The 13,246-nt window shown below is 48.3% G+C and overlaps 1 protein-coding gene across 1 annotated transcript; it reads left to right on the forward strand.

Annotated features, from left to right (window-relative positions):
• The first annotated feature begins 7,538 nt into the window (after window positions 1–7,538).
• FICD (FIC domain protein adenylyltransferase) lies at window positions 7,539–13,037 on the forward strand. Its single transcript, XM_077835254.1, has 3 exons — window positions 7,539–7,599; window positions 8,613–8,960; window positions 10,021–13,037. Exons 2-3 carry the CDS (start codon window positions 8,627–8,629, stop codon window positions 11,094–11,096), a joined length of 1,410 nt encoding a protein of 469 aa, XP_077691380.1. The 5' UTR covers window positions 7,539–7,599; window positions 8,613–8,626; the 3' UTR covers window positions 11,097–13,037.
• Window positions 13,038–13,246: the final 209 nt, after the last annotated feature.

The following is a 13,246-nucleotide window of genomic DNA, read 5'->3' on the forward strand; positions in this document are numbered from 1 at the left end:
CCCCCCACCCCCATTAGAATAACAGGGAGAGAACAAGGGTGGGGGGATCTGCTTTTCTCCGCAGCATCCTTGCTCATTTCCATTTTTCACGGTTGCTATGGGGACCAAGGATCATACCTTCAACAGACACCATTTGTTTTTCTTTTTTTGGTGCTCCAAACGCCTTTCCGATCCAGCCGGCAGCTCTAGACCCCACCCCATTAAGTAGCTGCCTCCGTGCTGCCAGGCCTAACAGGTTCAATCATTTCAGCTCCATCCCTCCCTGTCGCTGGGCCCCCCAGCCTGCCGGGAACCCCAGTGCACCAGGCTCTGAGTGGAAATCTACAACAACCAGAAAGTCAGAATTTCCAAATGTTGGGGGAAGACCCTTTGAAATTGACACAAACTTCCCAGAGGGAAAGGAGAGGGACAGTCCCTGCTGAAGCAGAGAAATAGCTCCCTTTGAAACAAAGAGGGCCCCATTCTCCAGATGCCAAAACCCTCACAAATTAATAAAATACAATCCACAGTCTCTGATATTAATCAGAGCTGGGAATAGTCCACCCTGAGGAGGGATCAGGGGAGGAGGCAGATTGAATCTGGATTAGAGCCGACTCCTTCGGCTCAGATGTAGAAGGAGCTCTCTGCTCCTGTCCTTGTCACCTGGAGATTGGCCAGCATGGGATGAATCTCATGGGCCCGATTCTGATCTCATGCTGGGTTAAAATTGGGAGCATCTCCCTGGAGCTCCAGGAAGCTCTACTGGTACACAAGGCGTGAGAGTGAGAGCTGCTCCATGCCGTACAAATGCAGCATTTGTCCCCCTCCCTCTGGCTGAAACCACGTCCGTGTAAAGGGACTAACTTCAACCCTGGAGTAAGTCGAGCCCGCTGTATTGCTGTATGAGTAGGAAAAACTGCCTGTCAAAGTCTGTACAGCCACCACCATGTTGTCCTGGGACTCTCCACTGCTGTGACGCCTGCCAAGCACTGCCAGCTGCCAAGGCCTCAGCTAACGGCCAGATGAGCATGCAAACAGTGCTAGTTTTACGCCGATCTTTTCCTCCCGTCTCAGTTGCTTCTTTCTTCGCCCTCTTGTCATGAGCCTAGATGGCGTGCATGCTGGGGCAGGGACCCTTTGATCGGTTTGCACTGCACCATGCACAATGACTCTCCAACCCTCAGGGAGAGCCTTTAGTTGCTACTGTAAGACCCATTGTGTAAACACCCTGGGTGCACAGCAAACCGTTTGCTGGTACCGGAGGAGACTGGTCTCTGCCAAGACAGACTGGCAAATCCATGCAGCAAGCAGTGCCAGAGTCTGAAGCTCCTTTGGGTGACAGTCTGCTAGTCTCTTTCACCAGCAGCATCCAAACCTCTTTCTGCCACAGGCTGTCTCTGATCCATGGGCTTCAGAGGGTCTGATGTGGAATCATTGTGAATGAGCACCAGCTTTCTACATTAACAGCCAAACCCTCCTCACTCGGTCAAACTACCACAGTCAGCAATGGGGGGAAAGTGAGTAAGAGTCTGAGTCTCTATCTCTACGAACCTGCTCATCCCACAAGGTGCTGATCACCTCTTGGACTTGATTAAGTTAATAGGAGCTGTGGGTGTTCAGCTCTTCCCAGGATCAGAGCCCTTAGAAAGGAAATTGGTGAAGGCAATTTCCGTACCTTTATTGACATGCAAATCATCAGCACTAAAGGTAGCTCGCAGGATTAATATATTTCCAAATTGCCTGGCATGGAATCACATTAGTCAAGTATATGTGACAGTCCGTCCAAAATGTCTAGTTATTATACAGTCAGCAGTTCTGCACTAGTTTCAAGGACAGCCCAGAACCAAATGCTCAGGGAAAGTCACTTGGTAGTTCGTTCTGTTAAGGCCCGTTGGATGCAGAGTCCCCAGTGACCTAGTTTTCTGAGCCGCACGAAAGTGACGACGAATGCCGTCGCGAAATGCTGGGCAAAAGCATTTGTCAAACCCAAACATTTCGGGGGAGCCATGTACCATGTCTGAGAACACCCACTTTCTGACCCTGGGAAGCTAACAGAATTGGGGCACTTCCTGAGCAAAGCAAGTTCTGAAATTTTAACATTTTTTACTTCAAAACAAATTCCTGAGGGTGAAGAGGGTCTTTCACTCAAACACAAGGTCCGGCTGTCAGGCAAAACACTGACATCTCAATGGTGCTTCTCCCCACGCAAAGTTCCATCTGTCAAGGGTTTGAATCAGATTAGACTTTTCATGCCCCTTTGGGTACGTCTACACTGCAGTGTAAACCCAAGTCGGTGGGACCCAGGGTTGTGGACTCAGTGATTCCAAGCCTGAACTTGCGTGTCCACACTGCCTTGTAAGCCTGGGTTTCCAATTGCAGGATCCGGGTCTCACGGCCGTGCTAACGCCTCCACACTGCACGAGGAGACCCTGCGACCAGGGTCTGCAACCCGAGCTGTATCGTGCCAACACTGTGGAATGCCAGGGCTGGGGCCTGAGCCATAGCAGGACTTGGGCTCTGACCCACCCCACTACCAGGACCCTGAAACCCAGGGTCCAGATGCTTGTTGACCTGAGTCCGACTGATGTGTAGGTGGATGGAAGAGGAGCTTGGGTTCAAACCTGAGTCAGAACCTGGGGTTAGTGTGCAGTGTAGGACATACCCTTTGTGTCTTATTGCTTTTTGAGCACTTGCCAAACCAGCAGCAGCCTGCAGCCAACCGGCAAACCGGGCAGACAGCAAGCACAAGAAATAAAGGGAGTCTCTTCCACCCCACCTGGGACTTCCTGTCCCACTCTCTCAAGCTCTGCTGAGCGGGATCTATCCTTAGATGTTCCAGTGTGGCTTGTCACTTGGAACCTGCTAGGTGAAACAAGCCCAGCTTCCCGATGTTAAAATTAGACGTCGCTGAAGATTCTGTACATGTGTGATGTGATTACACAGCATGCAGCTCCAGAAGGGCTTTTCAAGTTCCCTTTTTGTCCATTTATTCCCAGTGTTACAAAACAATCTGCTACAAAACCTTGCTTTGGGCATTTATTAAGGGAGCCAACAAAGGCCTCTGTTTCTGTCTCATCCTCATCAGAGCTTTGTTCTCTAGCCACATATGCATGCATGTTTTTTGCTTTTGATTTCTTTGGCATTTGTATTTGGAGCAACACACTTTGTCAAAATTGTTGCTTTCATTGCATGCAAAGCACAGCACCCCTGGTACTGGGTGTCTTTGCATTGTGTTGTAAATGTCTCCATGTACAGCCAACGAATCTGGCCTCTGCCTTTTATTTACCTTTGTCCTGTCTTGCATATCAAGGCACTTCAAATGTTTCACTGCTTGCTAATGCTTTTATCTGGGAAGCACCGTCTTCACTAGCCTGCCAAATATTCACTGTACTTTGTGATATCTATTCCATTTCTCACAATAACCTTCCTCTGACCTGGTCATCAGCTACATACCACAGATAATTTGGTCTCTCCTTAGACCATCTTCTAACTGTTCAAAATCACATGACTTAGCTTTGGTATGTAGGTCTCTAACTGCAGTCAATGGTGTCTCTGGCCGCTGGATTCTTGCCAAGAAAAAGTGTTTTTTCCCAAGTGTTATTCTGACATGGATCATAGTATTCTGGACAGTTTTGAATGACTTTGCCTGCAAGTTTGAAATCCCCTTCACCCTAGCACTGGGCTGCATCCTAGCTCTCCAAAGCCTCCAGGCCTGATTTCACCCTCTGCAACACTGAGAAATTCAAGGGGCATCATTTCCTCCATTTTTGCAAAGATTTAATTTCCTTCGACACCACATAATAAAAGTGTGATGCCCAGGAGAGCCTGTAAGAGATGGCTGCTTTAGTTCCTGATACAGGTTATGAAAGATTAACACCATCACAAAATTGATTCTAGTGGCAAAACCGCACACGCTGCTAACAGATACAATATAACAAGGACGGCTCATCAGGAAGAGATTTCGAATATGCTCATTGCAAACAGCATCAAGGCAACTTTCAGCCAATGCTAACAGTCCCCAAGGCCATTCTGGTGCCCTTCTCAGCCTTAAACTCTGTTTTTCATGCTCACTGCATCTAAATGCAGAAACGCAGACTGAGTCCAAAGGGGAAAAAAATTGCAATATTTTCTTACAGGGAGAAGAAAAGCAGAATGAATTACTGCCATCTAGTGACTGCAAAGGACATTTTCTCTGTTGGATAAACAGATGAGCATGGTACTGAGACAGGGATGAAGGAACAAAATGCTCCACCATGTAAAACTCCATTGGTGCCTATGATAATAATGATCAAGCCTTTGCAATTCTGTTAATGGGACATGGTCTTAATGCTTCTAGTCTACGCATCTGTAATTATATGACCATCATGACGTGAGCAACAGAGTCATCATGGGAGTCAATGGTGAAACGTTCAGACGCACTTTTGGCTACTTCCTGTCTAGAGAACCCGAGTAAAGGGCACGGCAAGGAAAGTAACCTCTGGGCTACATAAATGTACAAACATACAGCCCTAGACAATGAAGTGTAATGTTATTTTTAATGAACTGGAGAGCGTGCATGGGTGTATCATGGGCCTCCGAATCAGAACAGTTCAGAAGCATCTTAGGCCCTATAGTGCTAATGGTGATCCTCCTTTAGTTCATGTCACAGTGGCCTGGGCTTCTGGAATTCTTTCTCTGCTACCCCTTGTGAAGCTGTGAATAATGATGGTGTGCAACCTATCAACAACTGCAGTCCTTAAGCTGCCATGGATTTGTCATTATACTTGGCATGTACACAGCACTTTATGAAACACTGACTAATTAACCCTCACCACACTGTTGAGGGATGGGTCGGTATTTTCATCCCTGTATTACACATATGGCAACTGAGTCACAAAAGGAGCACTTTTCAAAGAAGTTGATATCAAAGCCAAGAATAGATCCCAAGCATTCCTGGCTACTGGTGATGTGCTCGTACCATTAGATCAAATCTAACTGGATCACCAATGACAGATTATAAATGTGCTTCTTAGAATGTAGCATGGAACTGTCTGAATTTAAAAAAAAATACAGCATGTACTGAGGTGCAATTGTTTTCTAATCCTCAATCATTAATTCCCCAGTTAGGTTTGAGTGCAACGGAATTAAGGACAATGCATTTGGTGTTTGTATTACAGCTTCTTTGAAGAAATGTTTCACTGATCTCTCAAAGGCTATTTGATTGTTCCAAACTTGTTCCTCCACATTTTGTCATAAAGGACATTGGCATGTTCAAAATTAATAGACTACATGGTAATTTCCTGCTGTAGGGATTGCCTTGGGCTCAGTTTGATGCTGAGCAGTGTCCAAGCTGAGATGCTGTCAGGCTACCTTTAGGGATGCAGATCTGATTGAGCTGATCAAGCTTCTTTTGTCAATCCCAATAAGTCAAAAAGCACATGGAGAAGTCCCAGTACTGAGAATGTGGATACTGCATTTCATATTTCTGATCTAAAACGAACCAAAAAGAAGTGGGTAGACTTTCTATGAGCACCCACCTCCGTATAATGTCAACACCAGAGAGCTCTGCCCTCCCTGGAATCCTTAGGAGGACAGCAGTGGCCTAGCTCTGAGCTGCAGCTGAGCAGGGTCAGCGCAGCTCTGGAGCAGTGGAAGACAGGTGAAAAATAGCCCAGAATCCAGGTCATGTGTGTAAATCATTACCTCCTGCTAAGAGTAGATTTCCCTGTTAATAATGCTTTTACTTAAGTGTTTATTGTTTGTTTGGTAATATTCAGGACACAGAAGGCAGCACTGTATCCCCCCTTCTCCCCAGCTTATCACCCAAAGAGAAAACACCACACAATGTCCTTGAAAAAGGTTGCAAGTATCAGGGGGTAGCCATGTTAGTCTGTATCGACAAAAGCAACAAGGAGTCTGGTGGCACCTTAAAAATTAATAGATTTATTTGAGCATAAACTTTCATGGGCCAAAACCCCACTTCTTCAGCTGCGTGGGGAAAAAGTGGTGTCTTGGACCATTACTTGGGCTCCAAGTACAATAATGGAGGAACTGGACTTATGCTTCTGGCACTGACAGAAAACTCAGATCTAAATTATCTTCCTGATTCCGCCACCGCACCCCGGCGTGACCCGGGAGTGAAGTCACACTCTCTGCCTCAGTTCCCCATCTGTAACAAGGGGAAACAACCCTTCCCTACCACACTGGGTTTGTTGTGAAGGCAAATGCTTTAACGTCTGTGAGGCACTGTGATGGGGGAAGGGAGTTCCAGCCATAAGGGGCAGCAAGGAAAACGGTGAATGAGACAAGTAGGGAAGTTTTTCAAATGAGACTAGCAGCCTGCGCATTGCCAGCAGTCCAAGGCTTTTCTTCTGCTTTGCTAGGATACTTCGTTCTTGTAAAGAGCATTAAAAAACACTTGAGATGCACGTAATTAACCCCATTTTACAGCTCAGGAGACTCCAACGGTTCTGTTGTGGCCCATAACCTTTCTGTGGCAGAGATGGTAACAAGGACCGAGCCTAGCACTTCCTTGCTCCCTCACCTGTGGTGTATCACACCCCTCTGCAGGAGTTTGTTTAGTGGCAGTGGGCTGTGCATTGCAGGTGCCAATAGATGCTCTAAAAAGGTCACTGCAGGACACTGCTGCGAGGCCTTTATAGATTCCAAGGCCAAAAGGGACTATTGATAACCCAGGCCAGAGACCTGCCCCACAATGATCCCTAGAGCAGATCTTGATTTTAAAATTGCCAGTGATGAAAAATCCACCACAACCCTTGGTCAATTGTTCCATTAGTTAATTACTCTCCCTGCTAAAACTTCACACCTTATTCCCAGTCTGAATTTGTCTAGCTTCAGCTTGCAGCCCTGAGATCCCATTGTATTTTTCGCTGCGAGAGCAGAGAACCCTTCGTCAAATTTTTGTTCCCTAAGCAGCCACTCCCGTAATCAAGTCACCCCAGGCCCTTCGGCCAGCCACAGAGCCAGAGAACAGCTCAGGAGACCCTGTCGCAGCAGGAGAGGCCCAGGGCTCTGGTAACTCCATCCCCACACATGTCCAAGCGGCTCCAGCATGCAGCACTACACCCCCTCCCGCCCATCAGCCCTGAGCACCCCAGGAAGGGCTTATCTGAAGCTCCAGCTCCTGGAGTCCCAGGATGAAGGAAGAACCTGGGCATTCATTTCCCCACAGATTTCTAGCCCCAGGGGGATGCAGACAGCAGCTTGGAAACAGGCCCCTAAAGGCAGCGGCTGCCTACCCAACACTGATGGGCTACCCCCTCAACACCCAGCCCCAGGCAGCTGGGCGGCCCCCTGGCTTTTAAATAGAAGCTCCCGCCCTTCACGATCGAACGGCCTTCTCATTGGCTGCTAGCGCTCAGACTGGCGTGAGCGCCCCGCCTATCGCTGCTCTCCACGAGCCTCTCCGGCGCCGGAGACGTGGAGCTGAACGGGAAACACGGCCGGAAGAGGGGGCGGGGCGAGGGGAGACGGATAGGCCGGAAGGCCAATGAGAAGGAGAGGCCGGGGGCGGACCAGCCAATGGTGGTGATCGGGGGCGGGGCAGGGCGGAGCGCGGAGACCTGTCTGGCGCGGGTGGGGACGGTAGCCGGCAGCCGGCGTGTGTGGGGTGGCCGCCAGGTGAGGCCTCGGGAAGCCCCGGGGGGCGCGGGCTGAGCTCTGGGGACAGTGGGCGGGCCATGAGGCCAGAGGAGCGGGGGGGTCCGGGAGGGGGCGCCCCGAGGGGGACGGGCCCCAGCAGAGGGGCGCCCCGAGGCCCGGGGGGGGGGACACGGGACCCAGCGGGGCCCCAGGAGGGGGGCGCCCCGAGGTCCGAGGGGGGGACACGGGCCCCAGGAGGGGGGCGCCCCGAGGTCCGAGGGGGGGACACGGGACCCAGCCGGGGGGCGCCCCGAGGCGGGGACACGGGACCCAGCGGGGGGGCGGGGCCCCAGGAGGGGGGCGCCCCGAGGTCCGAGGGGGGGACACGGGCCCCAGCAGGGGGACGCCCCGAGGGGGGGGGACACGGGCCCCAGCAGGGGGACGCCCCGAGGCCCGGGGGGGGGACACGGGACCCAGCCGGAGGACGCGGCCCCAGGAGGGGGGCGCCCCGGGGGGGGGGACACGGGACCCAGCCGGGGGGCGCCCCGAGGTCCGGGGGGGGCTCCAGCAGGCGGCGCTCCGAGGGGGGACCCCAGCCGGGGGGCGCCCCGAGGCCAGGCACCACCCAGCTGCCTGCAGGGAGCCCTGTGGGGAGCAGGCTGCTGGGGCCAGGTGCACCACAGAGTCGCTGGGTGCTTTGCTGCCCCAGGTCCCCAGTCAGGCCACCCCCTGGGATCTTGCAGCCCGGGGATGAGTGGCACGCCGTACATGGCCCATCCCCACCCTGGAGCCCTTCTCTTGATATTTGCGTTGGGGGTCTGGTTGGGGGGCCTTGCCCCCAGGAGCTCACAGCCAGAGCAGATAAGACAGACCCAGGTGGGGTGGGAAACAGCAGCACCCTAGAGGGCTAGTGACTTGCCCAGATCGCCCAGCAGGTTGGTGTTAGAGCCAGGAATAGAGCCCCGTTCTCATGAGTCCCAGACCGCGGCCTTCGCTGCTGCATCATACCGGCATGGCTACAGCTCCTGTGCTAACGCAATTCCTGTTCCCAGGTCTGGCCCGGCCCATGAGAGATGCTCTTTGTGCCCACCCCTGGGGCCAGATGAATCTCTTGTCGATGGCTGTGGTGGTGGATCCTGAGCTGAAATGGATGAGTCTGTGGCTGCGTGTCAGATGGGCAGCAGTGCTAATGCTCCTGGTGGGCTCTCTGTTGGTGCTGTTGCTCCCACTGGCTGCGGTAGAAGAGCAGTGTCAGGCAGTGCTCAAAGGACTCTCCTTCCTGAAAACTAAATTGGGAGTAGGCTATGTAGGGATTACCAGGCACACAGGGCAGACAACTGGACTCAGCGTGACTTCAAGTGGATTAGAGCTGCTGGTGCTGAAATCCAAACCCTCCCCAGGTAAGAAATGGGCTTTCTGCACTTGAGAGACTAGGGAAATGTTGTGGGAGCATGTGCTGCAGACACAGGTTACTGCGTGACTGACTGTGTAACTCTCTGCATTTGTAGAGAGTCCTTATCCAAGGGTCTCCAAGCACTCTACAAACGTTAATAAACCCCCACAACACCCTGGCAAGTGAGAGAAGTTGTCCCCGTTTTACAGAAGAATTAAACCTAGGTCACACAAGTCAGTAGCAAAGCTGAAAATAAAAGCTAAGACTCCTGATGTGTAGTCCATAACTGGGCTAGCATGCATTGATTTGAACCACGAAAGGAGTGTGTGCTGGTATTTTACTAGCCCTGTTGGTCCTTTCAGAGGTTCTTCCCACTTTTTCTCTGTTCCAGTGAAGCTTCATGAAAATTTCAGGATCTTGAACACAGTATTTTGGACTGCCATTGTAGTGCACTAGAAAGGTATTAAATATTTCAATAAAGAAACTGCAGAAATGCTTCTTCATACTGATCCCATTACCTACCTTGCATAACTGACTACATGCATCGTATGAACCATCTGCCATTTCTGAAAACTGGATCCTAGGCAAGACCAGTCATCTGATTGTAATAGCTAGTTGTATGTAGTTGGAGCAAGAGGCCTTCTCCACCAGCAAGCTGTGCAGGCAGGGCTGGTCCTGATCTACCTACCTTTCTCTTTAGGCTAAGGTCAGGTGTACCCTTGGAAGGCTTTGCTGGTACAGCTGGAGCAGTATACTGTAGTGGCAAAGCCCTCCAAGTGTGAATGGAGTTTGTCAGCAAAACTCTGTTTCTTCCAGTATTCCAGCCCACTCACCTTCCCAAGTGAAAGAAGCTATTCCTGCTACAGTGCAGTTTTGCTAGTGTAAGTGCATCTACACTGTAGGGTGGGCCTGGCCTGAGTTTCTGGTATTTGCAACCCACAGTAAAGTCTGGAACATGAATTCTTTATATAGCTCTTGGCTTGATTAATTTCATTTTAATATGTATTAAAGGAACACTCTTAGTACCCATCGCTGTGGTGTCTAAGTACTGTTGTTGTGCATTTCAGAAATCAAATTAGAAGCCAAAGCAGCTTTGAATCAAGCCCTTGAAATGAAACGGCAGGGGAAGCGTGAGAAAGCCCATAAACTCTTCATGTATGCCCTCAAAATGAATCCAGATTACGTGGATGCTCTGAATGAGTTTGGCATCTTTTCTGAAGAGGAGAAAGACATCATTCAAGCAGACTACTTGTACTCCAAAGCACTGACCATTTCTCCTTGTCATGAAAAAGCTCTGATCAATCGGGACCGAACTCTGCCCCTGGTTGAAGAGATAGACCAGAGATACTTTAGCATTATTGACAGCAAAGTTAAAAAAGTGATGTCAATCCCCAAAGGCAATTCAGCCCTGCGTCGAGTGATGGAAGAGTCTTATTACCACCATATTTATCACACCGTTGCCATTGAAGGGAATACATTAACACTCTCTGAAATACGGCATATCATTGAGACCAGGTATGCTGTTCCTGGGAAAAGTCTCGTGGAGCAGAATGAAGTCATCGGTATGCATGCTGCTATGAAATACGTAAATACCACACTGGTATCCCGAATAGGCACTGTAACCATCAGCGACATTTTGGAGATACACAGGAGAGTGCTGGGCTATGTAGACCCCGTGGAAGCTGGGAGGTTTCGGACTACCCAGGTGTTTGTAGGACATCATATCCCACCCCATCCTCAAGATGTTGAGAAACAGATGCAGGAGTTTGTACAGTGGATCAACTCCGAAGATGCCATGAGCTTACACCCTGTGGAATTTGGGGCCTTAGCCCATTACAAACTGGTATATATACACCCATTTGTAGATGGCAATGGAAGGACCTCACGCCTGTTAATGAATCTCATACTAATGCAGGCAGGCTATCCACCCATCACAATCCGTAAGGAGCAAAGGGCGGAGTATTATCATGTCTTAGAAGCAGCCAATGAAGGAGATGTGAGACCTTTCATACGTTTCATTGCAAAATGTACTGAGACCACGTTAGATATGCTGCTTATTGCCACAACAGAATATTCAGTTGGTTTACCTGAGGCTGATGGCAGCACTGCTAGATACAAGCAAACTATTCCAGTCAAAACTTGAATGTTATGACGATCCAATGACAAAACGAATGTGTGGAGTAACAAAGCTACTCAACATTCCTGTTGAGAAACAACTCCACAAGAGGAGAAAATCACTCTTAGCATTTCATTTATTTAATGTTTAGTAAATTAATATACTTTTTTATATCCATTATCCTTATGCCAAGCTAAACTGTGAAGCATTAGTGTTGAATGTGCACTAGGTCCAGCTTGTGTTACTGGAGGGGAAAGGAGAGAGAAATCCAAAGTGAGGCCACTTTGCAAGTGGGATCCAAGCTGTAGTAAAACTTATTGAATTACTTCCTACAATCCTATATGGGATGGCTTCCTAAAGCCAACACCTTGTAATTGCCTTGATGCCATGTGTATCTTAATTTGTATTGTACAGGGAAGGCACAAGCACCCTTTCTAAAAGTCACAAGGTATTTTATTGTATTGCTACCATTGCCTTATTTTGCTTTCCAACAAAAACCCCTTCAGCCAGTGTTGTAGCACTTTATTTAAAAGCTCGTTAGTGGGATTATTTTACAATTGTCCAAAGGCTAGAGATCTCCTTTCCGCCCTCGCCCCATTGCTCATGTGCCATACTGCTCTTTTGGTAGCTAATCTATTTTTGTTAAAGGTAACATCTAAAATTAGGGCTTGTTTTGTTTTTTCAAACTTTGTATGTGCAGCCATACTTTGTATGGTGTCAGTTCCCTCTATTTGGGTGAGTTTTATGCAGCAACTGGGGGGGAAAAGGTTTAAAGTTGGTTTGAGACCACTGTCCAGGGGATTGAGGAGCAACTGAACAACCCATCTGTCCAAATTTAATTCAACTGGATTGCAAGTTGATTTCTTACATTGTGTGTAAGGACCCTATACTGCCTCCTGCAGCTTAGTAAGGATAACAGCTTACCTAATTCTGTCAGCAGAAGTTGTCATGCCATAGAAAGTGCCTCTTGCAATGAACACTCCAGTTACGTGTTTGAAAACAGTTAGCTTCTGCAAAACCCTGGGAAGTACGTGTTCCTATACATGATAGGATTCAAGATCCAACCCCACCATTTCAGTAGAGATAGCAAATTTGAATACTAGATACTCTACATCCCAGTTAATGCATTTTCAGCCTCAACTGATACAAGAGGCTACTAGCCCTGACTGATGGCTTTAACAATTTCTAGATTTCCTGACTGCTAATGTGGTTGAGCTATATATGTCATCTCAACAGTATGGAGAGGGCCTTTCTGATGCTGTAATTTTGCAAATACTCAGAAGCACATCTGTTTCTTGCATTCTAATGCTAGAGTCCAGTTACTGTTTGTAAATGCTTAAATTGGCAATATCTAATGAAACAATGTCAGTATGCTGCCATGTGCTCTTGCTTTGATAAAAATGCATTTGAAGCTCATGACAGTAGCTCCTCAGACCCCTTCCCTGCTAGTTAGGTGATAGTATGACAAAAAACTGTAGCAAACTGAAAATATAACAGCCCAATGCATCCTAGTTGGATTACCTACAGCAGCATCCTGAATCTGAGAATGCAGTAAGATCTTTCCATAGCTCATTAACTGACTGGTATCAGCCACTCCATTTCTGAAGTCACAAGTAGCAGCTTGTAATTGTTATGCTGCCTTGTTTACTATACACAATAATTTCCCCCACCCTCTGACAAGTATTTCTCACTAGAGGCCTGGCATGAATCCCATTTAATAGCAAGTTTCATAATAAAATCAGGAGACCAATAAAGTATCAAGATATGGTGTTGCTGTTCGTACGTGCTAGCTCATGTTCATGTCATGTATCATGACTCAATGCACTAAACATCACTGCCTGGGACAGTAAACAATGGGAATTGTTTTTAAAAGTATGCTTATTTTAGTATAAGATGTGTATATGGATTCTGCACTTTGTGGAAAATGTTATTTTAGTAACAGATTAATAAAGTATTTTACTATGTAAATCTTTGTTTTGGGATAATATCACTTAGCACAAGTTTAATACACTAAATTTTACATAGTAGAGCCTGGTTCCGCGAAATTTGTGTGCTAGATGTCATTACCAGTTGTTACTTTTTTTTTTTCCATTCAGGCAGATGTGGATTATTGTGCTTAGTTACAGCAAGAATTCCTGACTCCACTCATTATGCTCTTGCAGCATGACTGAGCCACT

The sequence above is a fragment of the Eretmochelys imbricata genome, chromosome 15 (assembly GCF_965152235.1).
Source record: "Eretmochelys imbricata isolate rEreImb1 chromosome 15, rEreImb1.hap1, whole genome shotgun sequence".
Lineage (NCBI taxonomy): Eukaryota > Metazoa > Chordata > Testudines > Cheloniidae > Eretmochelys > Eretmochelys imbricata.